General features: G+C 43.2%; 1 protein-coding gene across 2 annotated transcripts in view; it reads left to right on the top strand.

Annotated features, from left to right (window-relative positions):
- The window catches only part of LOC137321059 (SHC-transforming protein 3-like), a 224,389-nt gene that overhangs the window by 119,310 nt on the left and 85,671 nt on the right, over positions 1-19,408 (top strand). For both annotated transcript variants that reach the window (XM_067983223.1, XM_067983222.1), the window contains 2 exons: positions 10,474-10,537; positions 11,696-11,815. In XM_067983223.1, coding sequence (XP_067839324.1) covers positions 10,474-10,537; positions 11,696-11,815 — 184 coding nt within the window. The remainder of the gene's footprint in view (positions 1-10,473; positions 10,538-11,695; positions 11,816-19,408) is intronic.

Below are 19,408 nucleotides of genomic sequence, written 5' to 3'. Positions count from 1 at the left end.
CGTTTGTCGGGTGCCAGTTTTGGTGTCTCCGATGGATAGGCACTCAAGGCTCCAGCGTCTCCTGTTCCGCGTCTGTGAGGACGACGATTTGTTGAGGCCCCCCTCCGGTCCTCGCCTTCTCCCGTGCATTCTGTGCTCTCTTCTCCTACAAGGGGAGAAAGTACTGAGTGAGTGAGTGATGGTGACGTGGCCAGCCGATGAATGCATTGGTCTGAGTACGGCTAACCGTGAAAGAGATGCATCAGAGGGTGAGTATGAGACAGAGCCATGACATTGTATAAGGATTGGGTTGAGTGGTAATGGTGGGGTGACTAATGGGGAGGTGAGGAAGTGCAGGTGAGTTGAGGATGAGCCTTAAGTGGGTGTGAGGAGTGATGTGATAGAGTAGTGTTGGCAGTGCAGAATGAGTTGGGGGTGGGAGCGGTGATGTGGAAGACGGAATGTTGGAGAATGAGTAAGTGTACTCACTTTGGCTGACCTAGTTAGGTCACTGAAGCACTTCCTGCACTGGATCCAGGTGCAGGATATGTTGCTGTTGCTGGTGACCTCCTCTGCCACCTCGAGCCAGGCCTTCTTGGTGGCAGAGGCAGGGCACTTCCTCCCATTTGCCGGGTAGAACACATCCCACCTCCTCCTCACCCCATCCAGTAGCACCTGGAGTGAGGCATCGCAGAAGCTTGGAGCAGCCTTGCCCTGTGCAAGCCAAGTTAAGTGGCTCCAATTGACTCCCGATCACGTTCGAAACAGACATTTTTTATTGGGCGGGTTACCCACGCTGCCATCCCACCTCCACGCTAATATCGGTGCCTATGTGAGTAGTTATAAAACCAGTTTGCCTTTTTTAAGGCATTATTTGTGTTACCAACTTATACAGATACCTGTGTATCTGCAATCAAGATCGCTTTGCTTCTCGGCTCCATTTCAGATCTTACCACTTAAGGTGTATCCCTTTTCATGTTCTTACTTCCAAAATGTATTACTTCACATCTTGCTACCTTGAAATACATTTGCCACCTATTTGCCCATCCTACTAGCTTATCCATGTCCTCTGAAGTCTTTCACAGCCCTCATTACAATTTGCCATATTTTCCCCAATTTGGTGTCATCAGCAAATTTCAATATTGTTCCATCAATTTTTAAATACAGATAATTTATGCATATAGTAAATAAAAGCACCTATACCTGTACACTCACCACATCTTTCAGTCATCCCGTCATTCAAGTCACTTTCGGTTCTGAATTCAGCTTAGAGCCCGTATTGCATGAAACAGTCAGTGTTCCATAATGCGTAAGGGTAACATCAAAAGTTCCAGAACACTATCTGAAAATGTTGTACTGTTCTTCCAAAAGAATGGGATATTTGGAGACCTGTGTGTTATTTTGCAGCAGAAATGAATGAATGTTCACCCTTCATTGCTTTCCCTTTCCCTTGATTATGTATTTGCTAAGACTTGCTTTTCGAACATCTTTTTTCTCAGCATTTATCTCCAGCTCCAACTCTTCCAGGTGATTCCAGCTCAAATTTCATGCATCCTGTTTTGGATCCACCCATGATCACTTATATCTGTGTTTTATTCAATGATCCTCTAACCTCTGTTCTCGCTGCTTTATAAAACCCACCCGCATGCATGCTCTCAATTTCTTTCTACAGCAACAATGACTCACTTTATTTCAGAGCTACCTGGTCCTCAGTTCCCCATCATCCGCTGAGTAATCTGCTGCTTTAACAAAACACTTTTTTCCCTCCTTTCAGGTAGAAAGGACCATCAGCTTCAACAGTCTTGGATGTAGTCTATCTCCTGTAATAAATTGGATAGCCAGGTGGTGAAGTATAGAATACTAGAGCCTGGTCTTTGGCTGCTTCCAAACCTTTATTCACAGAGATCCACATTACACGCTCCACATCCTAGATAAGCGCTCATATAAATGGATACAAGAGAGTCCCCAGTTGATACACACCACCTGAATACAATTAACACTAATTGATATAAATCATAAGGATACAATTAACAGATTCCCTTCTCTCTCCTTAAATAAAAAAATTAAACTTTATATATACAATACAAACAAAAAAATTAAAAAATCAAAAACTTCCATACTCTGTACAACTTATACTATTCAAATCATTACATTGTGAGGTGACCCTTCTCCAGGACCCCTAATAATTTCTTCGTACATGTACTTTTAGTAAAACAATCCGACAGTCGATGGCTTGAATCCACCCATTTAATTTTAGAGATTTCCTTTTTCTCCCGCATTTGTTTCAAGCCAGCAAGGTCAATCCGTAATCTTTTCTCACTCACATTTTTTGCAGAGTGTACATTATTCCACGATGAACAATTGTCTACATAACATTCAATGGGTATACTATCTTCAGTACTCTCATTGTACAGGATGTCACTCAAAATATTTGCCAAATAGAATCCCATATCCACTGCGTCGACAAGAGCCGGTGTTTCAGCAGCCAGAGGACTTTTAACAACCCTTTTTATTTTCTTAGCTTCCCAAGCTAAAGAACAACATTTCCCATTTCCCATCCATAAGAAACATGATGAAACCAGCTGCACTAGAATACCCATCAGGAAGATTAGCATGTGAAGCATCGCTAAAGATAACTAGCTTCATTTTGTTTGGGTTACCTAAGGATGGGAACTTAACTACACATTTATTTATACTTAATTTTCATAATGTTTTATTTGCCCTTAAAACATTCTCTACTATGGGGTGTTTCATTGAAGTACTTAACTCCAGCACATCAAAACTAGCATCTGGTCTAGTCTGAGTGCACAATCAGTTCAACTGACCAATCAAGCTTCGTAATTGCTCTGCCTCTTCTTTAGATATAACATCACCTTTCTGTGATGACCTAGTACAATTCAGCGGGATGGGAGTAACACTCTCTAAATAGAACTATTGATTTAAAGTTATACCAGACTCACTCTGCTTAATATCTAAACATTGACATGAATCATGAAAATGCCTGAAAGTTTTCCATTACGGTACCAATAAAACATTGTGGGATCAGCTTTTAGCTGAACACAACCTATTTTCAGCAAAACAGATCTCATCGAAAAATACCATAACCTGGAAGCATGATTCAGGCCATATACATATTTGTTTAGTTTCCATAGTTTTCCTTCCGCATCTGCTGCCTCTTTAGGTGGTTTCAGAAACACTGCTCTCTGAAAAGTATCGCCCTTAGTGAATCAAGATAACATTTTAACCCAAATACATGCACTATTTAACACCACACAATTAAAGGAATCCGTGACTAATACATTCATCACAGCATTAAAACTCCTTGTGACCAGTATAATCTGTTCATATTCATCATTATCTTCATCCTCTTCCTCAGAACTACTTTCTTCATGTGTCATTTCAAAGACCCTGTGTCTTCGCTCTGGGCAATTTGCCTCATAATGATACCCAGAGGAGGGGGAAACAAGGAAAGAAACAAGACAGAAAGGGAAGAAGCAATAGTGGAAGGCAGAGAAAACAAGGGCGAGAAACAAATAGGGCTATAGTGCAAAATAAAACTAAGATGACTAGCAATCTTAAAATGACAAGTCTAAAGGCATTATGTCTTAATGCGCGGAGCATTCGCAATAAGCTAGATGAATTAACAGCGCAAATAGATATTAACGGTTATGATATAGTTGCGATTACGGAGACATGGCTGCAGAGTGATCAAGGATGGGAACTGAACATCCAGCGGTATTCAATATTTAGGAAGGACAGGCAAAAAGGGAAAGGAGGTGGGGTAGCATTGTTAGTAAAGGAGGAAATCAATGCAATAGTGAGGAAGGATATTGGCTCGGAAAATCACAATGTGGAATCTGTATAGGTGGAGCTAAGAAACACCAAGGGGCAGAAAACGTTGGTGGGTGTTGTCTATAGGCCCCCAAACAGTAGTGAAGATGTAAGGGAGGGCATTAAACAGGAATTTAGAGATGCATGCAAGAAGGGTACAACTATAATCATGGGTGACTTTAATCTACACACAGATTGGTCAAACCAAATTAGCAATAATACTGTGGGGGATGAATTCCTGGAGTGTGTACGTGATGGATTTCTAGACCAATATGTTGAGACCAACTAGAGAACAGGCAATCTTAGACTGGGTATTGTGAAATGAGAAAGGATTAATTAACAACCTTGTTGTGCGGGGTCCCTTAGGGAAGAGCGACCATAACATAATAGAATTCCTCATTAAGATGGAGAGTGAAGTAGTTGAATCCAAAACTAGGATCCTGAATCTAAATAAAGGAAATTACGAAAGTATGAGGTGCAAGTTGGCTATGATAGATTGGGGAACTTTACTAAAAGGGATGATGGTGGATAGGCAATGGCTAATATTTAAAGAACGTGTGCAGGAATTACAACAATTATTCATTCCTGTCTGGTGCAAAAATAAAACAGGAAAGGTGGCTCAACCGTGGCTTACAAAAGAAATTAGGGATAGTATTAGATCCAAAGAGGAGACATATAAAATTGCCAGAAAAAGCGGCAAGGCTGAGAATTGGGAACAGTTTAGAATTCAGCAAAGGAGGACAAAGAGATTGATTAGAGGGGAAAAATAGAGTATGAGAGTAAACTAGCAGGGAAAATAAAAACTGACTGTAAAAGCTTCTATAAATATGTCAAGAGAAAAAGATTAGTAAAGACAAATGTAGATCCCTTACAGTCAGAAATGGGGGAAATGATAATGGGGAACAAAGAAATGGCAGAGCAATTAAATATATACTTTGGTTCTGTCTTCACAAAGGAGGACATAAATAACCTCCCAGAAATATTAGGGAACCAAGTGTCTAGTGAGAGGGAGGAACTGAAGGAAACCAGTATTAGTAAAAAAAATAGTGATAGGGAAATTAATGGGGCTAAAGGCTGACAAATCCCCAGGGCCTGATAATCTACATCCCAGAGTACTAAAGGAAGTGGCCCTGGAAATAGTGGATGCATTGGTGATCATCTTCCAAAATTCTATAGACTCTGGAACAGTTCCTACAGATTGGAGGGTGGCAAATGTAACCCCACTATTTAAAAAAGGAGGGAGAGAAAAAACAGGGAATTACAGACCAGTTAGCCTAACATCAGTAGTGGGGAAAATGCTACATTCTATTATAAAAGATGTGATAAAAGAACACTTGGAAGGCATTAATGGGATTGGACAAAGTCAGCATGGGTTTATGAAAGGGAAATCATGCTTAACAAATCTACTGGAGTTTTTTGAGGAGGTAACTAGTAGAATAGATAGGGGAGAACCAGTGGATGTGGTGTACTTGGATTTTCAGAAGGCTTTTGATAAGGTCCCACACAAGAGGTTAGTGTGCAAAATTAAAGCACATGGGATTGGGGGGAATATACTGGCATGGATTGAGAATTGGTTGCCAGACAGGAAACAGAGAGTAGGAATAAACAGGTCTTTTTCCGGGTGGCAGGCAGTGTCTAGTGGGGTACCGCAGGGATCAGTGCTTGGGCCCCAGCTATTCACAATATATATCAATGATTTGGATGGGGGAACTAAATGTAACATTTCCAAGTTTGCAGACGACACAACGCTGGGGTGGAATGTGAGTTGTGAGAAGGATGCAAAGAGGCTCCAATGTGATTTAGACAAGTTGGGTGAGTGGGCAAGAACATGGCAAATGCAGTATAACGTGGATAAATGTGAGGTTATCCACTTCGGTTGTAAAAACAGAAAGGCAGATTATTATCTGAATGGTGATAGATTGGGAAAAGGGGAGGTGCAATGAGATCTGGGTGTCCTTGTACACCAGTTGCTGAAAGCGAGCATTCAAGTGCAGCAAGCAGTTAGGAAGGCGAATGGTATTCATTGCAAGAGGATTTGAGTACAAGAGCAGGGATGTCTTACTGCAGTTATACAGGACCTTGGTGAGACCACATCTGGAGTACTGTGTGCAGTTTTGGTCTCCTTATCTGAGGAAGGATTTCGTTGCCATGGAGGGAGTGCAACGCAGATTTACCAGACTGATTCCTGGGATGGCAGGACTGACGTATGGGGAGAGATTGGGTTGACTAGGCCTATATTCACTGGAGTTTAGAAGAATGAGAGGTGATCTCATCGAAACATATAAAATTCTAACAGGACTAGACAGACTAGATGCAGGGAGGATGTTCCCGATGGCTGGGGAGTCCAGAACCAGGGGTCACAGTCTCAGGATACGGGGTATGCCATTTAGAACCAAGATGAGAAGAAATTTCTCCACTCAGAGGGTGGTGAACCTGTAGAATTCTCTACCACAGAAGGCAGTGGAGGCCAAGTCATTAGACGTATTCAAGAAGGAGATAGATATATTTCTTAATGCTAAAGGGATCAAGGGATATGGGGGAAATGCGGGAACAGGGTACTGAGTCAGACGATCAGCCATGACCATTTTGAATGGCGGAGCAAGCCCGAAGGGCCGAATAGCCTACTCTTGCTCCTATTTCTATGTTTCCATGTTTCCTTGAAGGCTGAAGGGAATGACTGTTTCTCCAGGAATTTTTTTAAGGCAGCAGACATTTGATCCAACAGAGCTTCCTTTTCCGAGAACTGGCCGCCAGTTAGGACCAGTTGCCTGTCCGTATGAGACATCTTAGCACAATCTAGTAATTTAAATGCTAGTACCGATCCAGGGATTCCCAATTTGAACTTTGTCAACCTTTTGTACAATTTGTTAAAGTCTATGATATACTTTTCCATTGAATGACTGTCCATTTTCTGAAATCTATCAAATGCTGACCAGGCCTCATAGGCACTTAACAGGTCATCTTTCTTGTAAATTTGATCCAGAAATTCTATTAGAACGGTAAAACCTCCATCATTATCCAAAAGATCTGCATCCATCTCTGAAAATAACTTACTTCTGATTTTATTTCGTTTGGAAAGCGACAATGCCTAGGACATGCCTTGTTTTCTCTTTGATGTGGAGATGCCGGTGATGGACTGGGGTGGACAAATGTACGGAATCTTACAACACCAGGTTATAGTCCAACAGTTTTATTTGAAAATCACAAGCTTTCGGAGATGATCTCCTTCGTCAGGTGAGTGAGTGAATGAGAGGTTCTCAAATCGCATATCTTATATTAGGCTGGGACACCATCACACCAATCAAAGGTGTCGTTGGTGTTCAGACAGGTTAGCCACGGAAAACAGTAGGTCCCAGTATACTGAATACACAATGGGTCAAATTACACAGACAAAGAGAGGAAGAGACCCGAAAGGCAGAGAGAGAGAGAGAGAGAATGTCCAGTTGTATTACAAACAGATTTTTTTTTTTTCCCTGCTGGTAGGGTTACGTGTAGCTTGACATGAACCCAAGATCCCGGTTGAGGCCGTCCTCATGGGTGCAGAACTTGGCTATCAATTTCTGCTCGACGATTTTGCGTTGTCGTGTGTCTTGAAGGCCACCTTGGAGAACGCTTACCCGAAGATCGATGGCTGAATGTCCTTGACTGCTAATTTGTTCCCCGACTGGGAGGGAACCCTCCTGTCTGGCGATTGTTGCGCGGTGTCCGTTCATCCGTTGTCGCAGTGTCTGCATGGTCTCACCAATGTACCATGCTCCGGGGCATCCTTTCAGGGGCTTTCAGGAGAACAGCGTTCACGACACCACACAACCCTGCCACGGCAACCTCCGAAAGACATGCCAGATCATCGACACAGATACCACCATCACACGAGAGGACACCACCCACCAGGTACATGGTTCATACTCCTGTGACTCGGCCAACGTTGTCTACCTCATACGTTGCAGGAAAGGATGCCCCGGAGCATGGTACATTGGCGAGACCATGCAGACACTGCGACAACGGATGAACGGACACCGCGCAACAATCGCCAGACAGGAGGGTTCCCTCCCAGTCGGGGAACACTTTAGCAGTCAAGGACATTCAGCCACCGATCTTCGGGTAAGCATTCTCCAAGGTGGCCTTCGAGACACACGACAACGCAAAATCATCGAGCAGAAATTGATAGCCAAGTTCCGCACCCATGAGGACGGCCTCAACCAGGATCTTGGGTTCATGTCACGCTACACGTAACCCCACCAGCAGGGGAAAAAAAGTTATCTGTTTGTAATATAACTGGACATTCTCTCTCTCTCTCTCTCTCTGCCTTTCGGGTCTCTTCCTCTCTCTGGCTTTGTAATCTGACCCATTGTGTATTCAGTATACTGGGATGTAATGTTTTCCGTGGCTAACCTGTCTGAACACCAACGACACCTTTGATTGGTGTGATGGTGTCCCAGCCTAATATAAGATATGCGATTTGAGAACCTCTCATTCACTCACTCACCTGACGAAGGAGATCATCTCCGAAAGCTTGTGATTTTCAAATAAAACTGTTGGACTATAACCTGGTGTTGTAAGATTCCGTACATTTGTTTTCTCTTTGGCAGAGTAGTAACCTGTGTCCTCACAGCAACCTCATTCTTCCACTGGTCACATGGTTCAAACTCCGAGAACATCGGAGGGAAATCGTACCTCGCCAATTTAAACTTGCTTTCTGCCATTTTCCACATGTCCAAAAAAAAGTCGTAGTTTCCAATCTCCACCTTTAGGCAACCATCCTCTGCTACTATGTAATAAATTAGATAGCCAGGTGGTGAAGGATAGAATACTAGAGCCTGGTCTTCAGTTGCTTCCAAGAGATCCACATTAACCACTCCACAAACTAGACAAGCTCTCATATAAATGGATACACGAGAGTCTCCAATTGATACACACCACCTGAATACAATTAATACTAATTGATATAAATGGTATGGATACAATTAACATCTCCGACCCTTCTTCCTCTTCACTTTCTTTGGACTCGATCTCTCCTTCCAATATCTCCCCTTGCTGTATTTTCCCTAACCTCTCTGATCTTCTCCTCTTTGACCCTGAACGATCCGTCCTCAGCAAGAGCCTCTGCTTCATCCCCTGACACCTCCACTTCAACAGATTACAAGCTGGACATGATGATGAGCTCTGCTTCCGTTACTGTCATCTCTGTTCCTACTTTTTGGGTCAGGAGGCTTCATCCCACACATCTTTCCCTTTCTCCTGCCTGCAGCCTCTGCGATCCACCTGAACCCCTCCCCTTAACTTCCTACCCTCCCTTAAAAAGAGCTTAATGAAGGGTCCACATCCAAAATGTTAACTCATCTGTTCTCTCCATAGATAATGCCTAACATGCTGAGTGTTTCCAGCCTTTTCTGTTTTTGTCTTAACATAGTGCATCACCTTTTTTATTTAAAAAAATGAAAACTTTTCTTTAAGACTTTTACAAAACATACATGAATACAAGATCCGTGTCTAACAGGAAATACAAAAGGTAATCTCATGAACAAGGCTTTAATCTGAGGAATGTACTAGAATCATAGAATCAAAGAAATTTACGGCACAGAAGCTAATTGCAGTCCTCTCCCCAGGAAACCAGGTATATTTAGGACATTGACTTAAATGAATATACTGATGGATCTCTGAAACTCCTACTCATAGGGCCGGAAGGTTCTTCAGAGCTGCTCTCTCCACTGCCGTAACATCCCTGGAAATGCGGCGGAAAGCCCATTTATGCACGTTTACCGCACTTTAGGTGAAGTTACGGTGGCAAAGCAGGAGCAGCTCTGAGGAAATTCCCATCAGCCTGTTTGGTATAGTGTTTCCTGACAATTCTGGTCAGTTCCATCATTGTCTGGAGTGGGCTTTACCTCACTTTGGCCTGATTCAGTATCCCTCAGATAAAGGAGAGGCACAGAAAGGAAAGGGGCAGCGGAGAGAAAGAGGAGAGGTGCCACCAGTTCCCATCCAAGCATCAAAAGAGACAATTATCACTGCCATATGACTTGGTGCTGTTTGAAAAGAGTGTATTGTAGACCTGAACTGATTGGTGTGCAGGGTATGTGGCTTAAAATACATCCTACACTAGTAGTCACCTCACCAAATATGAAATTCTCCCTGTATTATTATGAATTGTTCTATGCTGTTATAAACACGAGTTATATCAATTGTTATAGAGGAATGCAATTAGTAACAGGGTCAGAAATCCATTCAATGTTTTCTCATGTGCAGATTTTTGACAGGCTGACAGCAGGCTTGTGAAATCTGTATATGTAATGACATTTTGAGTGTTATATTTTTCACTCCTGAAGACAGAACATCTGGATGAAAGGCCTTTGGGCTGCCAATGAAGCTGTACAGTTATGATGTCCATTTTCTAGAAATGTGGAGATTCTTAGAAAAAAATAGACTACAAGAGGGAAGATAACAACAGGAAGCCTGTGTAATACCATTATCCTAATTATATTCATAATTGCATATCTTCCCCTCTTGCATGGTCTTTTAGTATAGTTCTATGGTATAATACAAATGTAATACTCTCATAAAGTACTTTGGTCAATATATTTGTGTTGCCTGTGGCATGGTGTTAGTATGTGGATTTGTTTTGTCCAAAGGAGCCTTCCTTACTATAATACCTTTCTTTTTCAGAGAAGCTATCAGTAGAGTGTGTGAAGCTGTACCAGGCACAAAAGGGGCTTTTCGAAAGAGAAAGGTATCCTAACAATTCTTTCTTTTTATTGTTGCATTGCTCAGAACAGAATCTGATTTTGCAGTCTTCTGGACACATGATAACATTTAATAATCAGTCTCAGAAGGGTTAATTATATGATCCTGAGCTCCCAACAGGGAAGTTGGGCTCATCGATAGCATAGGTCAGAGATAGGGCTATAACATTGTAGCCCTCATTCTGTGACTCACACTCCCTGCTAGGATCATGGGATAATGAAATTAGCTCTATAATAATTTTTAAAAATGTTATTGCACGAATTATTGAAGTTGGAAATCCGTGTTTACCCTTTTAACAAAATGCTTTGAAGCAAGACACATTAAGAATGTTTTTACTTTGTTTCAGTTAATGGTGCTCTGCTTGTTCCTAATGAGTCTTCCTCCCTCCTCCTCCCACGTGCAACACAGCAGCTATTGCATAACAAAGTAGAAATGATTTACAATTCTCTTCACTCTTTTGCTGGAACATTTTTGTGCTCTGTAAGAAGGAGCAAGTCTGAAGCAACACTTGTCATATTTTGATGTATCCCCTCCACCACTGGCGTACTGTGACTGCAGTGTGTACTATCTACAGGATGCACTGCAGCATCTTGCCAAGGCTTCTTCAGCAGCACCTCCCAAATCCGTAGCCTCCACCTAAAAGGACGAGGGTAGCAGGAGCATGGGAACGCCATCACCCCAAGTTCCCACTCCAAGTTACGCACCATCCTGACTTAGACATATATTGCCATACCTTCATTGTCGGTGGATCAAAATCCTTAAACTCCCTACGTTACAGCACTGTGGGAGCACCTTTACCACATGGACTGCAGCAGTTCAAGAAGAGAGCCCACCACTACCTTCTCAAGTGCAACTAGGAATGAGCAATAAATGCTGGCCTTGCCAGAGATGCCCACATCTCAAGAATGAATTTTAAAAATACTTGTCTTTTTGTCTGCTTTATTTAGTAATTATCAGAATAAAGAAGTAAAAATTTAGTTGATTAACATATCTGAAAAACAAAATTACAATGTAATGCATAAATCTAAAGAAATCACTGCAATTTGGGATAATTTATGATGTACATAGGTCACAGTTATCTTTGTTAGTATCTTCCTGCAGGCAATGGTTTGGGTAATGGTTTTTGTGTAACTTGCCTCGACAGCCACCAAGTAAAGCATTGTCTAGTGTACTTGGTAAGAGCAACCTGCAGTTTGCCGGAATGAACATCACACTGAATATTTCAACCAGCAGCCTCAATCTAATGACTCCTGACACTAAACAGGTAGGCAGCTTGTTACAGATATGAGCTAGTTTGTGAATAAACTGAAACACCACAATGATACCTAGCTATATAATAGCCAGAATCATATTTACACAATACTGCTTCAACCACACATCTCCAATGTAATATGTATATAGTGTCAGTTACATTAAAAGCTGCAAGATAATTTTAAGATATGTGACAAAATGCAAGGTTGGGATGAGCATTAGATTAGAAGTGAATTAAATTTGGCCTCTGAACATTGTGAAGAATTCACATTTTGGCTCAATTTGAATTTGGGAATTTGGTTCCCATTTTTAAGGATATAATATGCATAAATGTGCAATCAGTGTCAGTGTCATTTTACCAGGTAGTCTAGCAGGTAAGCAGTCTTGAGATAGGGATGTATCTGTCTGACCTCATAATCTATTGAGGAGGTGCCTTGAGCATCCATCTGATCTGTCATTTGGGAGGAAGGTTTGAAGCCCCTGGGATGAGAATATTTCTGTGTAATACAGTTTTATTGGGGAGGAGGAACAAAACAGAAAATGCTGGAAACACTCAACAGGTCAAGCAGCATGCATGGAGAGAACAGTGACGTTTCACGTGTGGACTCTTCATCAGAACTCAGTTTGTACTGAATAAGCGTCATCTGATCCTTGGTAATCTAATTGCGAGGGATCTGTTGCTTATTACTCAAGTACTATAGTATAATTGAAACTGCTCTTTTCATGGAATTTATGTAACTTGTCTCATGTCACCTGTATTGAAGTTCACCATGCTCAGCACCATTTGCATGTCTGTAAGAAACAATAATGTAAAAGTGCTTTACTAAATTTTATCTAATATTCCTCAGTGTTCCCTGTCATTAGATACTGAATGCCTTATGGAAATGGGCATGCTGGGAAACGTTCCTCATTTATATCTGTAAGGATTTATGTAACACCTGAATAAATGAAAAATGCTTCAGTATACATTAAACAAACTTCTTGAGTGTCTGCCCTCATTGGGATCCTTTTGAAAATGAATACTTGAAAACACTCATGGCCCTGTTTGCTTGCTTATAAGCAGGAATGTATCACGACAATAACAACACATTTTTGATTTTTGCAGAACTTGAGTAACGATTTAATCCCATCATCTCCTGGGTTTCTTTTAAACAAGGCATGCTAAGGGCCGTTGGTACATTGCACCATGTATTTGTAAACCTGCTGGGATTTATTTTCAACGCAGTGGAATGATACTTTTGATGGACTTTTAGCTGCCTGCAAGGAGAAAATCACCCTGGAATTTTCACTGAATCAGCCACTACAGCACAAAAAATTTTCATGGTAGAAAGGCTGTCCTGGCATTGGAAAAATAAGACATCCGAGTAGAATTTAACTTTAATCATTGACAATTATCACCTAAGAATCATAGGGCTCGATATTAATGCGGAGACGGGATCTGAACGGGGCAGGGGGGAGGAGGCGACAGCGGGCGACAAACGAGCAATATTGTGGGATGCGTGGGAATATCTGATTTCAACAGGGATGCCTCATTATATTTTGCGTCTCCTCTGCGCGTGAGCGGGCGTGATGCAGACCTGCATGACGCGATTTCGCTTCGACTAAAAAAAAGCTCACTTCACAGATGCAATGGTGGAGGGGATTTTGAATTCTGTGGATTATGTTCAGTTAAGTAGAAGTTGAGAAATTGAATCAAAGAGGGAAAAGGCTGCATCCAGATTCAATGAAACTTCCCTGGATGTACTGCTGGGTGCAGTAAGGGTGAGGAAAGAGGTCCTCTTTCCTAGCAATTTGAAAAAAAAAACCTACTGCTACAACAAAGAAGGCGTGGTTGGAGGTAGCTCAAGAGATGAGCAGCAGGAGTGTTAACGTGAGGACTTGGATCCAGAGCAGGAAGCGTTTTAATGACCTAACCAGTTCAGGAAAGGTGAGCAAAGTTGCAAATTCACCTACATCCTGTAGTGCACCCCCCCCCCACTCTGTCTTGTTAAGCATACTCAATTCATATCACTCCTCACACCCACATAAGTTTCAGCAGCCCCTATTGTTTCATTTCTGTGCACTTCCTTACCTCCTCCTCCCTCCATCCATCACTGCCACTCATCCCAATCCTTATGTAATGTGATATCACCTCAGTCAGCTCCCCCGATTCTCAGCACACGTCCTCAAATGCATGCCAGTGATGCATCTGTCTGATAGTCACCCTCACCGAATGCACTGCATCCATTGGGTGCACACATGCCATACAGCCACTGAGAGGTCTGTCGTGCCCTCTTGCAGGAGAAGAGAGCCCCAAATACAAGGGAGAGGGAGAGGACCGGAGGCGGAACCCCACAGATTGTGGAGCTCACAAATGCCAAACAGGAGGCTTTGGAGATTAGCGGCATATCAGCGTTCCTGACCATTGGAGATGGAGGGACAGGAACTTCAGGGACTTCAAGATTGGATAGGCTGGGGTTGTTTTCTTTGGAACAAAGGAGGCTGAGGGGAGATTTAATTGAGGTATATAAAATGATGATGGGACTAGATAGAATGGATAGGGAGGACCTAGTTTCCTTAGCAGAGGGGTCAGTGACCAGGGGGCATCGATTTAAGTAATTGGTAGAAGGATTAGACGGGAGCTGAGGAGAAATTTTTTCATCCAGAGGGTGGTGGGGGTCTGGAACTCACTGCCTGAAAGGGTGGTAGAGGCAGAAACCCTCAACTCATTTTAAAAAAGTACTTGGATAAGCACTTGAAGTGCCATAACCAAGAGGGCTATGGGACCAAGTGCTGGAAAGTGGGATTAAGCTGTATAGCTCTTTTTCAGCTGGTACAGACACGATGGGCTGAATGGCCTCCTTCTGTGCCGTAACTTTCTATGATTCTATGATTCATTGCTGCAGAGTGACAGAATTAATCTCTCCGACCCTCATCTCATACAAGACTAAGTCACGTTGACTTGAATTCAGCACCGAGTGAAATATGATCACCTTAATCATGCTGAGTTGCAACATTTTTACATTCCCATGACTAAATCACATCCATCTCTTCTCTCCTCCAGGTCATCACGCAAAGAACAGCAGCCCCTGCCCAGAGATGATGAGGATTCCTCAGAGGAACTCATTCCTTCTGAGGGTGCACCTTCAAAGAACACATGCCAACCAGGCACCAGCGCAAATACGAGCACTTCGGTGGGTCCTGTTAGACAGGTGGGTGGGTTCCGACGTGATGAATCACAGTTCACAAGTGAGCACGAGCAGAGTGTGGTGGTAGGGACAATTGTGGAGAGTCTTCGTTGGAGGGCACACTCCTCCCCAAGCTCTGCTCAGCTGCACATCAACGCTGAACCCCGGAAGCCATCAATGAGAAGGAGAATGATCGAGGGTCAGCATCAAATTTGCGAGGTACTGGTAGTTGTGCCAGGCACTCTGTCTACAATAGCATACAGGATGGACGAGTTCAGCTCAAGCATTTGTGGATTGATGTTGCAGGCCATTGTGAGGATGTCTACCATGGATAGAGTGGCCTCCATGGAACTTCAATTGCAGCAATCAATTCAGTCCCTGCAGGCCCTGATGACAGCCGTGCAAACTATGGATGCCAACATTTCTGCCAGCTTAAACTGGATGACAGATACCTTAGCCGTGGCCTTCCAAGACGTCACTGATCTGCTTCAAGCTGGTCTCGGTGATGAATGTGAGGACATGAATTGACTGAGACCAATTGGTGCTTGTACAGTGGGTGGATGGTTCGTTACAGGACTGCTTTGTGTAAGTTGGGGTGGGGGGGAGGGGGCAGGGGATGTGATAGTTACTGTGGTCCAGTCTGAGTGTCTAACTGAACCTTCCAGCTTTTAGGGCATCCCAAGCAGCAACGTAAGCGGCTGGTCTGGCGTTCAGTGCCCCATCTTCATCTTCCTCCTCTTCCTCTGCATTGGAATCCTCATCAGATGAGGAGTGCTGAGCAGCTTGTTCCTCCTCCACCTCTAGCCCTCGCTGGTACGTTATGCTGTGAGGAATGCAGCACACCATGATTATCCTAGAGACCCTCGCTGGCGAGTACTGAAGGGCCCCTCCAGACTTGTCCAGGCACCTGAAGTGCATCTTGAGCATGCCGATAGCTTGCTCAATGACACATCTGGTTGTCAGGGAGAGGCCGAAGGCTTTCTTGAGGGGCCAGGGGAGCACTCCTGCTCCTTCTGGCCTACAAGGAATGCTGCATAAGGCACTTACAATTGCACTGTGGGAGCCTGATTTAAATATATAAATGAAGTGTCCCACTTCTCCATGGCAGGACATTCAGACACCATGATAACCGCTTCCTGTAAAAAAGGCAGTCCAGCGTGTTGGGGGACGTGTTCCCCATTTTTAAGTCTTTAACCCCCGACTCTCTCGACTGGTGGTTAATATCGAGTCCATTGTCTTTGCAGTAGCAGCACAGAGTGAATAAAGATCACCTGAAACACTGAGGATATTCTTATGAGGTTGGGTGTGAGGCTACGTTGTCCAGGAAATGCTGAATCACAAACAATATTATTGTATTTATCCATGGAAAGTTCAATCTTCTAGTAGATGAGTCTCATGGTCAACAAATTGTTAATTCCTCAGCACTGTCGGCCTAGTGTCATGTGTAGAAATAAGCAAGAGTATTGTTAGGATAGTGAAGTCACTGTTCTCTAGAAGAAAAAAATAACAAATTCTTGGCAGTCAAATGCTGTGCATGTTCTCGTGAATTGAATGTGATGGAATAAATCATGTTAAACCATTCTTTTTCACATTTGGCTGGAGGTCATTCAACTTACATTGCTCTAAAACCCATGACACTAATTGCAGTAGAGAAGTTGTCTTCATATTTTGCGTCCTGTAATTGCCTGTGGGCTCTAGAATAGATGCTGGATTTCATGCTAGGAAAAACCTATCTCAAGATTAATATTTGCCCTTTATTTCTAGGTTATTGCAATGGTTTCCAGTTATTTGATTGAATGTGTTCAAAAAGAAATATGTAACTTTTAGCTGGGCTGGGTGGAGGTAGGGGGGGGGGGTGCTAGAAAAAAATTGGTGTTGCTGCAGGATTTAAAGGCCTACAGTTGCAGCTTAAAAGAAAGGTCCTAGAAATTGAAGCATGCTTGAAAATGGGCGCGCAGGAAATAGTTCCTCACTCCTGCTCCTCCCGGCTCCACATTCAGGTAAGTAGGTAAAGCCTACGTTCAGGGCAACCCAGTATTGCAGAGGGGGCCTCAAACAGGAGTTAGGCCCTTTACTTGAATCTGTAAAGGGGCCATCACCTGTTTCGGGTGTGAGCCCTGGCTGCCGATATTTTTGCCTACATCACTATTTTGGGCAGTGTACTTTCTGCTTGTAATGAGCAGAAAGTGCACCGCCCACCATATTGGATGCTTAGGAGGCCATTTGGCGCCCGAAAAATGGTTGCTGCACAGCCTAATTTCGAGGCGAAGATGTGTTTTTGGTGTCAACATTTAAAGGGGCAGCTTTCCTATGGAGTTGCACCAGATTTCAAATTTTATGCCTTATTTCCCAGGGGCAGGGCTGCACACCAGAAGTACATGGCTATTTTTGGTGGTAATGATTTAGTGATGTCATCCATCCCAGCTTCTGCCATTTCGGCATCACTTGCACTCAGTGGTAATGACGCTTTAATAAAAAGGGTGCCCAGGTTTGCTAGATATGCGGGGTGGGGTGGGGAGGGGGTGGGGAGAGGGCAGATGCATTTGGGTCTTCCTGTGCCTGGGTGTATTGGATCACCTGGGCACACTGAGGAAATTCGGGCAGGGGGGATTGCATGCTTGTAAGGGAGCCTGTCTAATTTTCAGGACATTTAAATTAATGGACAAAAAGCAGGTGGGCCCCTTTACAGACGTGTGATCTTTCCCGCCAGATTTTACTCTCTGAACAGTGCCCAAGCAATCAAGTACACCCAGGCATAGGAAAATCTGACGAATAGTATCATAGGATATTACAGTACAGAAACAAGCCACTCATCCCATCAAGTCTATGCCAGCGTTTTACTCCACTTGAGCCACCTAGAACCACTCTCCTGCATGCTCTCCTTATCTTTTAATATTCCTCTTTTTCAAGCAACTATCTAACTCCCTTTTCTAATTCTAATTCACCGTTTTTGTCACTGGAGGGTTGCTGTGGGGCCACAGGTGACATTACCTGCATCAGCCTGGTTGGCAGTTCATAGGTGCGTCCTCTAGGTCACTGATGATCTGTTTGCCAGGGACAACATTCTTTTTTTGCCAGAGAGTAGCAAGGTCATACCCTCAGTTTTTACTGTCTCATTGGTTTGCCCAGGTTGCATGTTGTAATTGATGGCAACCATGTGTTCTATGAGCTCTAACAGATCGAGGTGCCCTTACATGAATAGTAAGAGGTACTATTCTACATGCAGATAGCGTGTGATCACCCGCGCAAACATAATGGGCCAGATTTTGCTGTAGCAGGACATCTACCAGCGTCTGCCATTAGTTAGACTTGCCCCTGCATCCTTCAGCTCAGAACATTTTTGCCCACTAAATTGTTGAAAGTGCGAGCTGATAATGTCGCAGCGAGGGAAACAGGGCATCTGGGATCTGAGTGAACAGGGCAAGCAACTCTGCACCTCCATAACCAATCAGATTGAAGGATTGAGAAATAAACAGCGCAAAGACTGATAAGGAAGTGTAAATTAGAGTGGGTAAATTCAATGTTAAATCAGGTACAGAAAGAAAAATAAAGAGAGGGAAAGAAAGATGGGATTAAGAGAGAGAGAGAAAAGAGATCGTAAAGAAAAGTATAAAAAATGTAAAATTTGATATTTTTAATATCTCTGATAACAATTAAAACCTGAAGGAATGAGACTCCTCACTTGTAATAGTTAATTTTCAGTGCCAGAGAGTCTGATTGACAGTAATTAACAATTATCATGTCATTAAAATGGCACTTATGTTTGAAATAAGATGACAACTTTCTGTAGCGAGTTTAGTTTGTATCTACTGCACAAATACAGCAACTTCACGCCATTCAATGCATTTCAATGGTGAAGCAGACAGAGAGATGCCGTTTTCACGAGGCTAACGGTGAAGCAGCGCAACACGGACAGCAACTTTTGGATATTTGCATTTAACCGCGCATCTGCTCCTCACCTGAAGTTGCTGTACCATTTACCTATACATAATGGCGAGCGCCATTAGCCTCACCGTTATTTTGACAGAAAAATCTGGCCCAGTGCTCTTATCCTTCACTAATCCACCATTTCACCATTGTGTGAAAAAGCGCAAAGATCCAAGGGAAGTTTTGCAGTACAATCTTGCAAAATGTCCAAGATCATTGTGGTCTGCCATGTTCTCCATAACTGGAGTCAGGTGGGAGCCTCATTAATATATGCTAATTGTGGGCCCTATAATATCATTAGGACCCTGATGGCATTTTAATGGCCTACAAAAACTCTCCACTGGACCCCACAAGCAAAGACTGGGCCTCTGCTGCTCCGGGTTCCCTCCTTCCCACCTTTTGAAATGGCCCCAATACCTCCCCCCCACAACCCAACGACGTACCTTGGTGCTGGCTGGCAGCCTCTGGACACCATGTTTTCGACCTGTCCGAAGCCAGCCACTTGCCTCTTT

The sequence above is a fragment of the Heptranchias perlo genome, chromosome 4, assembly GCF_035084215.1.
Source record: "Heptranchias perlo isolate sHepPer1 chromosome 4, sHepPer1.hap1, whole genome shotgun sequence".
NCBI lineage: Eukaryota > Metazoa > Chordata > Chondrichthyes > Hexanchiformes > Hexanchidae > Heptranchias > Heptranchias perlo.
The sequence above is the reverse complement of the archived record's forward strand: the minus strand, read 5'-3'. Positions and strand labels throughout refer to the sequence as shown.